This window comes from Astyanax mexicanus, chromosome 1, assembly GCF_023375975.1.
Source record: "Astyanax mexicanus isolate ESR-SI-001 chromosome 1, AstMex3_surface, whole genome shotgun sequence".
Taxonomy (NCBI): domain Eukaryota; kingdom Metazoa; phylum Chordata; class Actinopteri; order Characiformes; family Acestrorhamphidae; genus Astyanax; species Astyanax mexicanus.
The window spans coordinates 133,156,053-133,173,022 of NC_064408.1; the positions used below are offsets into that span (position 1 = coordinate 133,156,053).

General features: G+C 41.3%; 2 protein-coding genes across 2 annotated transcripts in view; both read left to right on the top strand.

Moving 5' to 3' along the window:
- Window positions 1–16,970, top strand: part of LOC111190621 (NACHT, LRR and PYD domains-containing protein 12-like) — a 407,924-nt gene that overhangs the window by 17,382 nt on the left and 373,572 nt on the right. The gene's annotated exons all lie outside the window — the stretch shown is intronic.
- Window positions 4,128–16,554, top strand: LOC125802335 (NLR family CARD domain-containing protein 3-like). The gene is made up of 8 exons (XM_049480063.1): window positions 4,128–4,208; window positions 4,645–4,705; window positions 10,766–11,026; window positions 12,094–12,159; window positions 12,541–14,320; window positions 14,757–14,927; window positions 15,518–15,861; window positions 16,070–16,554. Exons 2-8 carry the CDS (start codon window positions 4,660–4,662, stop codon window positions 16,552–16,554), a joined length of 3,153 nt encoding a protein of 1,050 aa, XP_049336020.1. The 5' UTR covers window positions 4,128–4,208; window positions 4,645–4,659.

Consider the following 16,970-nt stretch of genomic DNA (forward strand, 5'->3'; position numbering starts at 1 on the left):
CAGGACAGAGAGATAATGTGGAGCTATAGCTAATGTAACAGTACAGAGAGATGATGTGGAGCTATAACTAATGTAAAAATACAGAGAGATAATGTGAGCTATAGCTAATGTAACAGTACAGAGAGATAATGTAGAGCTATAGCTAATGTTACAGTACAGAGAGATAATGTAGAGCTATAGCTAATGTAACAGTACAGAGAGATAATATAGAGCTATAGCTAATGTAACAGGACAGAGTGATAATGTGGAGCTATAGCTAATGTAACAGTACAGAGAGATGATGTGGAGCTATAGCTAATGTAACAGTACAGAGAGATAATTTGGAGCTATAGCTAATGTAACAGTACAGATAGATAATGTAGAGCTATAGCTAATGTAACAGTACAGAGAGATAATGTGGAGCTATATCTAATGTAACAGGACAGAGAGATAATGTCGAGCTATAGCTAATGTAACAGGACAGAGAGATAATGTAGAGCTATAGCTAATGTAACAGGACAGAGAGATAATGTGGAGCTATAGCTAATGTAACAGTACAGAGAGATAATGTGAGCTATAGCTAATGTAACAGTACAGAGAGATAATTTGGAGCTATAGCTAATGTAACAGTACAGAGAGATAATGTGGAGCTATAGCTAATGTAACAGTACAGAGAGATAATGTGGAGCTATAGCTAATGTAACAGTACAGAGAGATAATGTAGAGCTATATGTAATGTAAGAGTACAGAGAGATGATGTGGAGCTATAGCTAATGTAACAGTACAGAGAGAAAATGTGGAGCTATAGCTAATTTAACAGTACAGAGAGATAATGTGGAGCTATAGCTAATGTAACAGTACAGAGAGATAATGTAGAGCTATAGCTAATGTAACAGTACAGAGAGATAATGTAGAGCTATAGCTAATGTAACAGTACAGAGAGATAATGTAGAGCTATAGCTAATGTAACAGTACAGAGAGATAATGTGGAGCTATATCTAATGTAACAGTACAGAGAGATAATGTAGAGCTATAGCTAATGTAACAGTACAGAGAGATAATGTGGAGCTATAGCTAATGTAACAGTACAGAGAGATAATGTGGAGCTATAGCTAATGTAACAGTACAGAGAGAAAATGTGGAGCTATAGCTAATGTAACAGTACAGAGAGAAAATGTGGAGCTATAGCTACTGTAACAGTACAGAGAGATAATGTGCAGCTATAGCTAATGGAACAGTACAGAGAGATAATGTGGAGCTATAGCTAATGTAACAGTACAGAGAGATAATGTAGAGCTATAGCTAATGTAACAGTACAGAGAGATAATGTAGAGCTATAGCTAATGTAACAGTACAGAGAGATAATGTAGAGCTATAGCTAATGTAACAGTACAGAGAGATAACTCAGTTACAGAGTATTAAACAATGTAGCCAACTACGCTACTTTAGGAATTGCACCCAAATATGTTAAATAGAGACAGGTTTGCTGGTACCCAAAAGAACAGCGAAGACAACAAACAAGTTTATTTAGTAAAATTCAAGCAATACCAAGTAGAAATAAATTTAATATTAAAAACAACAAGCTGCTTAGTGGTACTTAACAGCACCTGTAGCTCATCTAGTAAAGTAAAAAATCACAACAACAAAAAAATCTTAAAAAATAAATAAAAACCCAACACAAACTTATACTACAATTCAGCTCAGCAATAACATTTTGCTCTGGATTCACTTGAAGTTTCTGTTTCATCCTTTCCTAAATTGCACAAGTTCTGTCTGACAGCTGAGCTTTTCACAAGAATTCACTCAAATTAGAAAAAGAGAGAAAACAGCAGCTTTATTTCACCAATAAATGCAGATAGAAACCATATCAGCTTTACTGCACCCATTTAATCAACACGGATGGAAGCGCCAAAAAGAAGCTTCTCAAATGATCAGACGCCAACAATTCCCACTGAGTAATAAAACTGAAGAACTGGAATAAGCTGATCTCTACTTTTATTAAACCATTACATTAGTTAACTAAACAAATCATCAACCCTCTAAACAACTGACTAATTGACTAAAAATCTAACAATTAATACTACTAATAAAATAGTGCTTTAATAAGAAATAATACTAATAATAATTCATCCTGTCACACATGATTGTGTATATATATATTTAAGGTTAATGTATATTTATAATAATACCATAAATCTGCTCTTAATTTTATAAAAGAAGTGCTAATTTAAGTTTGGAGCTGTAGATCTGGTTGAGTGTGGTTTCTCAGAAGTGATCATGTGACTGAAGGAAACTAAAATCCTTCATAAGCGGAAGTGAAATCGACCACAGTAGCCCTGCCCTTTGCTGAGCTGTGGGTTTTATTTCTGCACTGGTTTCCATCTTTCATAACTTACTATTTACAACATTTCTCCCAGGTTACAAATACAAATATTGCCATTCAGAGCATTTATTTGCAGATGCTCAAAATAATGAAAACGGTACAGTGTTTTTAAACCTTAAACAATGCAAAGTTCATATTCATATAGAAACAACAATGCTAATGTTTCTAGAGTTCAGAGATCTATATTTGGTGAAATTATCCATTTTCTTTATCACAGCTTGCATGAAGTCTTTCACACTGCTTTTGAATAACCTTATTCAACTCCTGGCCCAAAAACTCAAGCAGTTCAGCTTTGTTTGATGGCTTGTTACCATCTTACATCTTACATGATTACATTCAGAGTTTTTTAATGGGGTTCAGGTCTGGAGATTGACCATCAATTTACCTAAATGTCAGTTAGCAACTGCAGGACTACATCAAGTGACCTTTTTCAATGAGAAGCAAAGAAAAGCCAGGATGAAGTTTGTAAAACATCATAAGACTTGGACTATAGAGGACTGGAGTAAGATCATCTTCTCTGATGAGCCTCAAGGCTTTGCTCAAAGACCTGGCCATCAAATGTTTAGATGGAGATCTGCAGAGGTGTACCTGCACCCACTGTGAAACATGGTGGAGGATGGTGATCATCTGGAGATGCAAGGCTGGAATTGGGCAGTTTAGTATTTGTGAATGACATGTGAATCAAGTTGCATACAAGATTATCCTGGAATAAAACTTAATTTATTCCGTTCTAGTAATGTTTCCCAACTCTGTTTTTCCAGCAGGACAATGTTCAATTCCACACAGATCAATTAAGGTGTGGAAGAAGGACCACCAGATCAAGATCCTGTCATTACAGCACAATCTCCATCCCTGAACCCCATTATAAACCTCTGGAATAAAATCAACAACCACTCAACAACCGAAGCAAACAAACCACAACATTACACTAATAATTATAATAATACTAAACATACTAAACAATTCTGCAGGCGTTTTTACCTGATGGTGGTCGTGACGATATTTGCTTTGGTACTTTGGGCGTCCCCTCCCACCGTCATTCTCCACAGTCTGCTGCTGCTTCTCTTGGGATTTATATATATATGTGTGTGTGTGTGTGTGTATGTGTGTGTGTGTGTGTGTGTGTGTGTGTATAGTGTGTGAGTGTGTGTGTGTGTGTGTGAGTGTGTTATATAATATTGAACTGCCTGGCCTCAGTGTCGAAGGAGCTACAGGAAAGTCAGCAGAATTTATACAATAAACATTTCATAGAATTTAATCAGACTTAAACGAAAAATGTAAAGAGATTTTTTTTTAAACATAAAAATAATTCTCTGAACTAAATATTTCTAGTCAGCACAACTTCTAGTGGATTTCTTCAAAAGTTAAAATTTTCACAAAACACTACAAATCTATTATAGTAAATCTCCTTGTAAATTAGCGTATTCTAAACTTCACCGGTTTCCCCCACTTCACTGGATTTCTGTAGATCTGCTTCTGTAACTCTACTGTTCTCTTCTATTTCTACTCTGATCTAATACCTTGAGAGTCTCTAACAGATACAGAACTGAATTCATACTGCATCGGTGGGCTTCCTGTATGTAGCTGTGTCTGAGTTTGAGTTGTGAAACTGTTTCCTGTTACGCAGATCTGCTTGCTCTCTTTTATCATCAGTTTTATAACGGAGCTGCACTGAAGTCTGGCTTTAAAAGCTTCCTCTACAGATCAGAAGAAGTTTTATATGGAAAGTTTATGGTCAGAATGATCTAAAAGCTAAATTCTATCCTCTGTTCCAGATGTAAAAGTACAGGAGTTTAGAAGCTGAGGACTAAAAGCTCATGGACTGATACAGCTCTGCTCACAGCAGGTAAGATCATTTCATTTAATTACACTCTTTATTTTTACTCTTTCTCTCTGGATTCTACAGGATACATGAACAATGTCTTTTAATATGAACTTTCTGATCTTTACTTTTAACACTCCTCTGCTACAGTTTCAATATGTACAGTTAATATTATCCTAAACTGGAGAATTATTTTATTAAAATGTAATGAAAATTACTGTGTTGTCTGATTTCTTTTTGTTTCTTTATGTTGTTTGTTTGACCTAATTCTCCTCAAACTCCCACTTCACTCCTGACCATCACTGATCCAGTAAAGCTTCTTAAAGTAGGAGCGGTTGGTGTTTTGTAGATGTTACTAATAACATTAAAACATGGGTTCTGTCCTCCTTCAGAAATCCAGGAACTTCTACATCTTTACCAGAAATCCTCCACTAAACCTGAATCTACTCTCCTTCTACAGGAGCAGTCCTACAGGATGGAAGGTGATCCACAAGTGTTGGAGGACGATCCAGATCAAAAAGGTGATGTAGCAGATGCTCCTCCCCCATTTTCTTTCCTTTCTCTTTCTTTCTGTCACACAAGACCAGACAGTGGGATCCAAACGCAGGTTTATTAATAAAAATAACCAGGCAAACAAATCAGGCAAGGGAAATCCAAAAATCGAAGTCAAAAAACGGAACAAGATCAGTATAACCAGAATTCACACGATATAACAAGAAATGCTTCGAAATGCTGTAGAGAAAACAAACAAGACGTCGCACCTCTGCTCAGGTGCGGTGTCCTTAAATAGAGAGAGAATTAGATCAGAAGCAAAACAGGTGTGCAAGTTAATACTGAGGAGAGAGCGACCTCCTGTGTCTGGGAGGCGAACCGCCAGGGTCAATCGTGACATCACCCCCATCCTGACGGTCGGCTCCCGCCGACTCTCTAACTCTACGCCGGGGGCGACCTCTGGGTCTGGGAGCTGGCCGATTGGGATGATCCCTATGAAAATCAGATATCAAAGAAGGGTCAAGGATGTCACAGGTTGGAACCCAAGACCGTTCTTCCGGACCGTAACCCTCCCAGTCCACTAGATAGAAGAGTCGACCCCTACGGAGCTTGGAGTCCAAAAGAGAGTTTACACTAAAGGCGGGAGCACCATCAATGTCCAGCGGGGGCGGAGGCTCAGTCACTGACCCTGGGTTCTGGAAAGAAGAAGAAACAGGTTTGAGCAGAGAGACATGGAAAGTGGGAGCAATACGATAATTTTCTGGCAGGGCTAACTGATAAGACACGGGTGTAACCTGTTTGACAATTCTAAAGGGGCCTATAAAGCGAGGACTTAACTTCTTTGAGGGAAGTTTCAGTTTCAAATCCCTTGTAGACAACCAGACCCTTTGTCCAATTTGGAAATTTGGAGCTGCCCTTCTTCTTCGATCAGCCTGAGTCTTCATCCGGCGAACAGCACGCTGGAGCCGCACATGAGCCTCCTCCCAGGTTTGTTCACTCCTCTCCTTCCACTCAGTAACTGTAGGAATATGACTAGATTCTGTGTCAAAAGGGAGAAATGGGGGTTGGTATCCCAAAACACACTGAAAAGGTGTTAGTCCGGTGGAGGAGCTGATCAAAGAATTTTAAGCATATTCCGCCCAAAGGATGAAGGAACTCCAATCGTTTTGATTGCGAGAACAATAGGAGCGTAAAAAACGTCCAATCTCCTGGTTAAGTCTTTCTACTTGGCCATTTGAATTAGGGTGATATCCTGAAGTAAGGCTTACATGAATGTTAAGTGTTTTACAAAAATCATGCCATACTCGGGAGGTAAACTGCGGGCCCCTGTCAGATACAATGTCCTCTGGTAATCCGAAAAATCTAAACACATTCTCCAACAAAGCTTCTGCTGTCTCCCAAGCAGTGGGGAGTTTTTTGAGTGGGATTAGCCGGCAAGATTTGGAGAATCGGTCTATCATGACAAGAATGGTGTTGTAACCCCTAGAGGGAGGCAAGTCAGTGATAAAGTCTATGCCTAAGTGTGACCATGGGCGACGTGGGATTTCTAAAGGCACTAATAAACCTGCAGGAGGTGAACGGGGCGTTTTACACTGAGCACAGGTTTCACAATTTTGTACATAATGTGCAACATCCTCCATAGAAGAGGGCCACCAGTACTTGCGGTGTAGTACCTCAGCAGTGCGAACTATACCTGGATGACCAGAACTGGGAGTGGAATGTACCAAATTGAGAACACGGTTACGCAGGGAAGTAGGGACGAACGATTTCCCGACTGGACAATTATCTGGGGTGGGTTCATTTGCCAATTCTAGTTGGATCTCGGTATCAATATCCCAAACTACCGGAGCTACAACACAAGAGGGGGACAGGATGGTCTCATGTTTGCTACTGTTAGCCTGGTCGGAATCTGAGAACATACGGGAGAGAGCATCTGCCTTAACATTCTTAGAGCCTGGACGATAGGTCACTGAAAAGTCGAAACGGTTGAAAAATAACGACCAACGAGCCTGTCTAGAGTTCAATCGTTTGGCTGTTCTAATATACTCTAAATTACGATGATCAGTGTATACTACAAATGGGTGGCTAGCTCCCTCTAGCCAGTGACGCCATTCTTCTAAGGCGTATTTCATGGCTAGAAGCTCTCTGTTTCCAATGTCATAGTTCCTTTCAGCATCGCTAAGCTTACGAGAAAAGTATGCGCAAGGATGCAATTTGAGTGGGATGCCTGAGCATTGTGATAGTACAGCCCCTACTCCTGTATCTGATGCATCAACTTCCACCTCAAAAGGTAACTCTGGATTAGGGTGTCTAAGTATGGGAGCAGTGGTAAACTTGGTTTTTAGAGCTAAAAAAGCCTGTTCTGCAGCTGTAGACCAATTGCGGGTTTTGCTTTTACCCTTGAGCATGGTGGTGAGTGGGGCAGCAGTGGAGCTAAACCCTCTAATGAATCGCCTATAAAAGTTGGCAAACCCCAAAAAACGCTGTAACTCCTTGACTGTCTTGGGTCTGGGCCAGTTTACAACTGCACTCACCTTGTCAGAGTTCATACTTACTCCTCCAGGCTGAATGTTGTACCCCAAAAATGATAGTTCATGCACATGAAACAGGCATTTCTCAGCTTTGACAAACAACTGGTTACTAAGGAGACGCTTTAACACTGCTCTAACATGGTTAATATGTTCCTCGAGAGTGGAGGAGTAAATTAAGATGTCGTCTATAAATACTATGACCCATCTGTCAATCATGTCCCTGAGCACCTCATTTACAAAAGCTTGGAAAACTGAGGGGGCCATAGCCAGGCCATATGGCATCACAAGGTACTCATAATGCCCCCTAGTGGTGACAAAGGCGGTCTTCCATTCATCTCCTGCCCTAATGCGAATTAAATTGTACGCGCTTCTGAGATCAAGTTTCGTGAAAATCTTTGCATTTCTCAACTTTTCTAGTGCTGAGGGGACCAAGGGCAAGGGGTATGGGTATTTCACTGAGATAGCATTAAGACCTCTATAATCAATGCATGGGCGAAGGCCTCCGTCTTTTTTTTTCAACAAAAAAAAACCCTGCAGCGCAAGGTGAAGTGGAGGGTCTAATGTGGCCCATAGCAAGAGCCTCATCTATGTAAGTTTCTAGGGCCTGGGTTTCTGGTTCTGATAAGGGATACACCCTGCTGCGTGGTGGCATAGTGTTGGGAAGGAGATCTATGGCACAATCCCATGGTCTGTGTGGGGGAAGTTTAGTGGCGCGTTCTTTACTAAATACCTCCCTTAGATCATAATAATAAGCAGGGCTGTTAATGGGATTAAGTAACTCTGGACTCTCTACAGAAGTGGCAAAACAATTAATAGACATACAGTGCCCAAGACAAAAGTCACTCCATTTAGTAATTTCTCCGATTTTCCAAGAGATCAAGGGGTCATGTAGGGCTAACCAGGGGTACCCCAAGATTATGGGATGTTCGGGAGAGTCAATAATTAAAAAAGTCAATCTTTCTTCATGAAAGAGGCCAATTTGCATTACCGGTTCATCTGTACTTTTGGAAACAGTTCCTTACCCCAGTGGTCGTCCATCCAAGGCTTTGATCCTGAGCTGAGTGACCATGGCTTGAAGTGGTACTTGCAGTTGCTTGGCCAGATTCACATCCATGAAGTTCCCTGCTGCTCCCGAGTCTACAAGGGCTGAAACAAAAAACTTGTCTGAACCCACAGCAATCTGAACTTTCAACATCATATGTTTAGGAGTAACAGAGATTTGAGTCAGACTCACCTCTGCCGCCCCAGTAGCACTGGGACGGACGGGGCAGGAAGCGCAGATATGGCCGGCACGGCCGCAGTATAAACATAGACCTTGCCTGCGTCGGCGGAGCTTCTCCTCTGGAGTGAGGCGTGCTCTTCCCAGCTGCATGGGCTCTGCTTCACACTGGGGGGCGGGGGTGGAGAGGCTGGCGCTGGTGAGTGGTCTCGGCTCACGTGTTAGTCTGCGTTTGCCTTGCAGCAAATTGTCCATGGAAATGGCTGTCTGAATGAACTGATCCAGAGTCAGTTCCTGCCCGCGAAAAACGAGTTCAGCCTGAAGGTCCTCCCTTAACCCTCGCTGAAACACAGTGAGCAGCGCGGGTTCGCTCCACCCACTGCCGGCTGCGAGCGTGCGAAAATCTAGGGCGTAACTAGCCGCAGAACGGGTGCCTTGTCTGAGCTCGCACAGTCTTAAGCCCACCTCTTTTCCGGCGGCCGGGTGATCAAACACTGCTTTGAACTGCGACAAAAACTCGGATTCTGAGCATAACACTGAACTATTAGAAGACCACAGGGCAGTAGCCCACTCCTTGGCCTTACCGGTAAGTAGTGACATGACAAAATGAATCTTGTCCGTCTCAGAGGGAAATTGGTGTGCGTTGTGGTTAATGTACAGAGTGCATTGCATTAGAAAGCTCTTACAAGTGTCCGGAGAGCCGTCGTAGCGTTCAGGAACAGCTATAAAAGCGGAGGAGGAGGGGGGGTTAGCCAGCGCCTCATTAGCAACAGCTTGTCCTGCCTCAGCCACCGGTTGTTGTTCTGTTGTGGGGGAAGCAATGCGCTGTAACACACCTTGGACCAGCTGAACTAGTTCCTCCAACTTCTGCTCCTGGTTGGCCATCCGCTGTTCCATTCCTGCTGGATCCATGCTCGGCGACGTCTTATGTCACACAAGACCAGACCGTGGGATCCAAACGCAGGTTTATTAATAAAAATAACCAGGCAAACAAATCAGGCAAGGGAAATCCAAAAATCGAAGTCAAAAAACGGAACAAGATCAGTATAACCAGAATTCACACGATATAACAAGAAATGCTTCGAAATGCTGTAGAGAAAAAAAACAAGACGTCGCACCTCTGCTCAGGTGCGGTGTCCTTAAATAGAGAGAGAATTAGATCAGAAGCAAAACAGGTGTGCAAGTTAATACTGAGGAGAGAGCGACCTCCTGTGTCTGGGAGGCGAACCGCCAGGGTCAATCGTGACACTTTCTTGGACAAGATCAATCATTTTTTTAACTAATGTCTTATATAGTTTCTTGTATTCAGATAAAATAAAGAAATACTAATGAACAAATATTGGAAATCATAAGGTAACATGATTTAAGTTTTCTCTAGCGCTTCTTCCAGGTCCACTCTCACACATTTTGTCCAAAACATTTTTTTGCTGACAGAGAATAATTGATTGGTAGGTGGGTAGTAACATGCTACGTTTACTTAATTACATTATGTTTTTAACACTTTTACTTGAGTACATTTGTGATGTCAGAAATCTTTTACTCCATTATATTCACTTTTGTTCCTCACGTTACACATTACAACTATAAGTAATGAGTCATTTTTAATTCAATGCACATTTTCTGTTGCTTAATTCAAACACATCTCTGAAAGCTTCCTTCAGGACCTTGTACAAGTCCGTTCACCAGGAGCAACATCTGTCCTGGGCTGAACGATTTTTAATGAGCCCCGAACCCGAATGCAATGTTTAGAGAAAAGACACCTAGTTTTCCTCACGTTTACCTCATCCTCTTGTTATAAAGCATAGTTATAAGTGCTCTTCCCACATCAGAGTTTACAGATCCGTCCCACATCACTCCCTACACCCTGGACTAAATCTACTCTCTATTCTACTAAATCTACTCTCTCTCTATTCTAACAAGAATTCAAGAAAGTCAGGAAAACGCGTCATAACAGTGCTAGAAAACTAGTTAATACTCGGCGAGGAACAAAGGGAACAGAGGGCTATTTATACAGGTGCAAACAGGTGTGGGAAATGTGTAATCAGAATGTGAGAAAGGCTGAACGCTGCAGAGTCACGTGTTCAGCCGAGTCATTGTAGTTCATGGGCTGAGATTGCTGGGAAATGTAGTCTTTGGGGGGGACAGTTGTCCTGAATAGGCAGACTGACAAAGTCAGGACTGACAATTATTCAGTTATTTAACAAAATAATTTTTGTACAAATTACTTTTACAAAAGTTCTGCCTTTGGCTACTCTATCCACCTTTGGTTGATTCTGAGTTTTGACTCTGAGAATTTTGATACACTTGAAACTCAGACTTTTGCTCTCATCTGAACACAGATCAAATCAGTCCTGTCCAGACCACCACAACCCAGAACCCCACAGCTTCCAGTGAACTGGTCCAGAACACCACAACCCAGAACCCCACAGCTTCCAGTGAACTGGTCCAGAACACCACAACCCAGAACCCCACAGCTCCCAGTGAACTGGTCCAGAACACCACAGCTCAGACTGGAGGGAATGTCATTGCACCTGTTCTACATGGAAATGTGTTTAATGGACCAGTTCATATTCACACTGGAGCTGAATCTCAGCATGAAGGTAAAAATATCTGAAACATCTGAAAACTATAAAAGGTAAAGTAAAAGAGGAATAAGAGGAAAAAACTTGTTTACTGCCTTTCTCAGACAGTGATTGTAAAAAGTACACAAATAGATTTTTTTTTGTTTCTGTATAATTTTACTACACTGTGGTCAGTTTTATTAAGATTGTTCTGATACAAATAAAAACAGAATAAATAATGAATATATTTGTTAGATTATATTTATTTGATTATTATAAAGATGCAAGCATATGAACCCTTAAACACAGGCACTACTGCAGAGAGAGAGAGCCGGAGTCTGAGAGTACAGTAAATTATGCTGTTTCTTCATCAGCAGCCGGAGTCTGAGAGAGAGAGAGAGAGAGAGAGAGAGAGTACAGTAGATCATGCTGTTTCTCCATCAGCAGCCGGAGTCTGAGAGAGAGAGAGTACAGTAGATCATGCTGCTGTTTCTTCATCAGCAGCCGGAGTCTGAGAGAGAGAGAGTACAGTAGATCATGCTGCTTTTCCTTCAGCAGCCGGAGTCTGAGAGAGAGAGAGAGAGAGAGAGAGGGAGTGTACAGTAGATTATGCTGCTGTTTCTTCATCAGCAGCCGGAGTCTGAGAGAGAGAGAGAGAGAGAGTACAGTAGATCATGCTGCTCTTCCTTCAGCAGCCGGAGTCTGAGAGAGAGAGAGTACAGTAGGTTATGCTGCTTCTCCATCAGCAGCTCTCATCACTCTCATTGTGGCTTCTGTTAGCTAACTGTGATGCTGCATTATCACATGTATTGGAGGAGGCGTGCTCTGGCCTTTACCCTCCTAGTGATAGGGGGAGTCCCAATGAGTGGATGGGGTAATTGGCCTTTCAACTAGGGATACAATTATATATAAATTATTAAAGAATAATGTACATTGACAAAAAATGAAATTAACATTTTACAGAACAGAACCTGTGTATTTAGACTGTTTCATTTAGTTTTTTGTATTTAGTTGAGTAATAATAAAGACTAGTGCTCAGTTCAGTGTTTTTGTGATTGAATTATCTGATGTTGTTTCTTATTCTGTACTGCTGTGCTCTCCCTCAGGTGGAGCAGGTGGAGGACAGGTAATGAGTGAGAGTTCAGCAGCCTCTTCTACTACACTGACTGCAGGTAAACTCATTAAATAATCACTGCTATTCTGTGTTAATACATGAACATTACCAATGACCATGAAACATTACCAATAAACACCATGGCCTTTCTAATATACTGTAACTCTGTAGTGATATGCACTTTTTCTTTGCATTTGGCGTGTAATGCAGTTTGTGTGTTATACTGTTATATGCAGAAAATTAGCCACATTTGTGCTATGATTTTATATTTTATATTCTATTGTAGTGAACCTTAGTCTTATCTTGTCTTTAATAATATTAAAAGCTACTAAATATGTATTTACATTATAAAATGTAATGCAATGATGTTACACAGAAAGTGAAATATTTTGATTAATGACAATGAGTCACTATATTTAATTTTTTTTCCTTGCATCAGATAAAATGCAATTAAAACTAAAAGAGGAGTTTAAGAAGAAATTTGCAAACCTTTATGAAGGGACGTCACAGGAAGGGGATTATGCTCCTCTGAAAGACATTTTTACTGAACTCTATGTGATTAAAGGCTGCACAGGAGGAGTAAACGCTCAGCATGAAGTGAGACAGATGGAAGGATTTTATCCCAAACCAGGAGAAACATCAGTCAACTTCAGTGAAATTTTTAAAGTGCAGTCTGGAGAAAATAAGTCTGGTACAAAAGTTCTTACACTGGGAATTGCTGGCGTAGGTAAAACAGCCTCTGTACACAAGTTTATTCTGGACTGGGCTGAGGAAAGGCACAACCAGGATTTAGATTTCATTCTGTTTCTTCCCTTTCGGGAGCTGAATTTGATTAAAGAGAATTCCCTCAGGCTTTCAGATCTTTTACACTATTTTCACCCTGAACTCTACATAGAAGATGTAATGGAGATTTTAAAAGGTAAGTACACTGTAGCTTTGATTCTAGATGGACTGGATGAAAGCAAAATTCCTCTAAACTTCAATCAAGAGAAAGTATTAAATGCACAAGCGAAGATCTCTCTGAATAAACTGCTAACAGGCATCATTAAAGGAGAGCTGCTTCCCACTGCTGTTATTTGGATAACTTCTCGACCTGCAGCAGCCAATCAGATCCCACGTAAATACTTCCTGATCATTACAGAAATCCGTGGATTCAATGACTCACAGAAGGAGGAGTACTTCAGAAAGAGAATCCAAAACCAGGATGAAGCCAGCAGAATCATTTCACATATCAAAGCCGCAAGAAGTCTTCATATCTTGTGTCACATTCCAGTCTTCTGCCGGATCTCAGTCTCTGTTCTTCAGGAAATGATTAAGAAAGACAAAGAGATGGAAAATGCTCCCACAACTCTTACAGAAATGTACATTCGTTTCCTGATCTTTCACACAAGACAGAAGAGTGAGAAATACAACATAGAACAGAACGTGGATGGTGCAGTTCCATCATCTAAGAGAGAAAAAATTGAAGCTGAGAGTGTACTGAAACTGGCAAAATTAGCCTTTCTTCAGCTACAAAAAGAACAGCTCATATTCTATGAGGAAGATCTGAAAGAGTGTGATATTGAGGTAGAAGAAGCCGTAGTGCACTCTGGAGTCTGTACCCAGATCTTTAAAAAGGATGAGAAGTTCTACAGCTTTGTACATTTGAGTTTCCAGGAGTTCCTCGCTGCTGTGTTTGTTTTCATCACATCCAGTGATGAAAGTAATCCACTCTTCCAGACCTGGTGGGAGAAAATAAAATGGAGGTACAAACACACACTGGATAATCTTCTGAAGACAGCTGTGGAGAAAGCCATGAAGAGTAAAAATGGACACCTGGACCTTTTCCTCCGCTTCCTCTTTGGCCTCACTCTGGAGTCCAATCAGAGGCTCCTCAAGAGTCTACAGCCAGAAATAGAGATAAATAAAGAGGATCTGAAGGGGGCTATAGGCTACATTAAGAGAAAACTCAAAAAGAAGAAATCTTCTGAAAAGACCATCAATCTCTTCCACTGTCTAAGTGAAATGAAAGACACCTCACTCACAGGAGAAATCCAGAAGTTCCTGAACTCAGGAACACTCTCAACACAGGAACTCTCATCCACACAGTGGTCAGCTCTGATATTTGTGCTGATGATGTCAGAGGAGACTCAGGAGAAGTTTGAACTGAAAAAATACAGAGCATCAGAAGAAGGACTGAGGAGATTACTGCCTGTGGTGAAAAACACACGGCGAGCTCTGTAAGTACTATTTTCCTTAGGGATACTTTTTATATAGTAGTAAATAACTATTCTATAATAATAATAATAATAATAATAATAATAATAATAATGATATATCTGATGATTATAATTATACATTTAAAAGATTCCAGACATAACTAAACAAAACAATCTTAAATCACTAAACTGCACAAAGGTTGATATACAAAGTGTAATAGAAATGTGATATTGTTAACAGGTCTTACTAAATATTAATGCTATACTAGAGGCTATATAACATGTTTAAGCTGCCTTTTGTTCCTTATACATACACTGAGCCTGTAATTATACTGATATTCTTTAAACTAATAAAAATTGATTGTGTTAGGTACAGGTAAATGCCCTTTACCCTATAGGTTTAGCAATTACTTCATTTTAGAGTTTCTGAAAGCTAATTATAATATTAAATGTGAAGGTTGGATCACTGCAGTCTCAGTAAAAACGCCTGTGAAACACTGGCATCAGTACTCATCTCGGATTCAGCACTGCTAGAGCTTGACCTCAGTAACAATGACCTGCAGGATTCAGGAGTGGAGCTGCTCTCTGCTGGACTGAAAAGTTCACACTGTAAACTACAGATTCTCAGGTCAGTCTTATGGAATTCCATATCTGAGAATTGAATTATATGATTGCATATAAAATTAAACCCTTTGATTCTGCTGGTCAAGCTGCCATATTTAAGATGGAATGAAAAGTTGTGTAAAATGTTCACTTGTTTGCTAAACGTCAGTGTTTAAAATTTAGTAAAATGATAAACATCTTGAATAAGATTATTTCTGAAGGAGATATAAATTTGATCTAAAATTAAACATTAGCTTCTCTAGAATGACAGCATGCTTTGAAACTACCAGTCTTAGTAGCAGAGGGAGAACAACAACCATAGCTAACACAAGGCGCACACGGTAAATGTTTATATCTGTTTAATATTGTTTGATAATGTGTTTAATCTTCCGGCGCCGCTCGAGTGGCAGCCAGTTACAGCAGCTCCTGCTCTTTGTGAGCTTTTTCTCTTGTTTTTTCTCTCTTTTTTTTATAGAACTCTAAGTTTAAGTACTTTTTAAACTGTCCGCACACCATGGACACTAAACTGGTCAAGCTTGTGCTTTTCTTTGTTTTGTTTTTCTAGCACATTACACACACGACCGCGGATCCAGCAGACGGTCTCTTTGTTTATAGCCGGGATCAGCTGTTAGCCTTTAGCATAACAAGGCTACCTCCAGGGGAGCAGCCCGAGATCCCCCGTGAGCTAAAGAGGAGGCAGCGGGGGTGTCGTGCGGGTGCTCAGCGGCGCGCGAGAAGGAGACGCTACAAACCCGTTCTTCCTTCTATCATCATGGGGAATGTGAGAGCTCTCCCCAATAAGATGGATGAGTTGGCGGCGCTGACCCGACACCAGAGGGAATTCCGTGAGTGTAGCGTTATGCTGTTTACAGAGACGTGGCTAACAGCGCTAGCTCCGGACACGCTCGTCTCTCTGGATGGATTTCACCTCATACGGGCGGACAGGACAGCGGAGAGTGGTAAGAGGAAAGGAGGAGGACTGGCAGTGTTTGTGAATGATAGATGGTGTAATCCTGGGCACATCACTATTAAAGAGCAAATCTGCTACAAGGACATTGAACTGTTAGCCGTTAGCATGACTACGGGAATTCACGCACTCTATCGCGATAACTGCGTACGTGCCGCCGTCTGCTAACGCTGATACTGCCTGTGACGTCCTGCACTCAGCTGTGAGCAGGATTCAGACCCAACACCCACAGGCCCTCCTTGTGATCTCAGGAGACTTTAACCACTGCACTCCATCCTCAACCCTGTCTACCTTCACCCAGTACGTTACCTGCCACACCAGAGACAATAAAACACTGGACCTGTTCTATGCCAATACAGAGGGGGCATATGACTCATCACCCCTCCCCCCTCTAGGAAGATCAGACCACAACCTGGTTCATCTCCTGCCTGTGTACAAACCTCTCGTACACAGAGAACCAGCTGTCACCCGCACTGTGAAGAAATGGACTGCAGAGACTGAAGAGGCTCTGAAGGACTGTTTCAGCACGACACTCTGGGAGGAACTGTGTGATCCTCACGGGGACGATATTGAGGGCCTTACACACTGCATAACGGACTATGTCAACTTTGTGGAGTGTGGAGAACACTGTACCCACCAAAACTGTGCGGTGTTTCTCCAACAACAAACCATGGATCAACCCTGATATTAAAGCTCTCCTGAAGGAGAAAAAGAGGGCTTTTAAATCAGGTGACAAGGACAGAATGAAATCTGCACAGAGGGAGTTAAGACGAAAGATCCGGGATGGTAAAGCCAGTTACAGGAGGAAGATGGAGGACCAACTGCAGCACAATAATGTCAGCAGAGTCTGGAATAGCCTCAAAACTATTTCAAGCAACAGGAAACCTGACTCTCAGGCAGTGGGGGATCAAAAATGGGTAAACGAACTCAATCTGTTTTTCAACATGTTTGATCACGCACCTACTCCCCCCACTGCACAAACATCACTGCAGAAATCTCCCCATCTGGCACTACCAGCATGCTGCCCTACACCCACCCCTCCCTCTCTCAACCGAAAGTCACCACCAGACGGATCCTCTGCTGACACAAGCTCCAGCACTC

Bases quoted from the DNA above. Each gene is read 5' to 3' on its own strand.
- LOC125802335 (XM_049480063.1), top strand. From the start codon at position 4,660: ATGGAAGGTGATCCACAAGTGTTGGAGGACGATCCAGATCAAAAAG. The intron at 14,321-14,756 runs GTAAGTACTATT...TTAAATGTGAAG, and splicing joins AAAAACACACGGCGAGCTCT to GTTGGATCACTGCAGTCTCA. The intron at 14,928-15,517 runs GTCAGTCTTATG...CTTTGTTTATAG, and splicing joins TGTAAACTACAGATTCTCAG to CCGGGATCAGCTGTTAGCCT.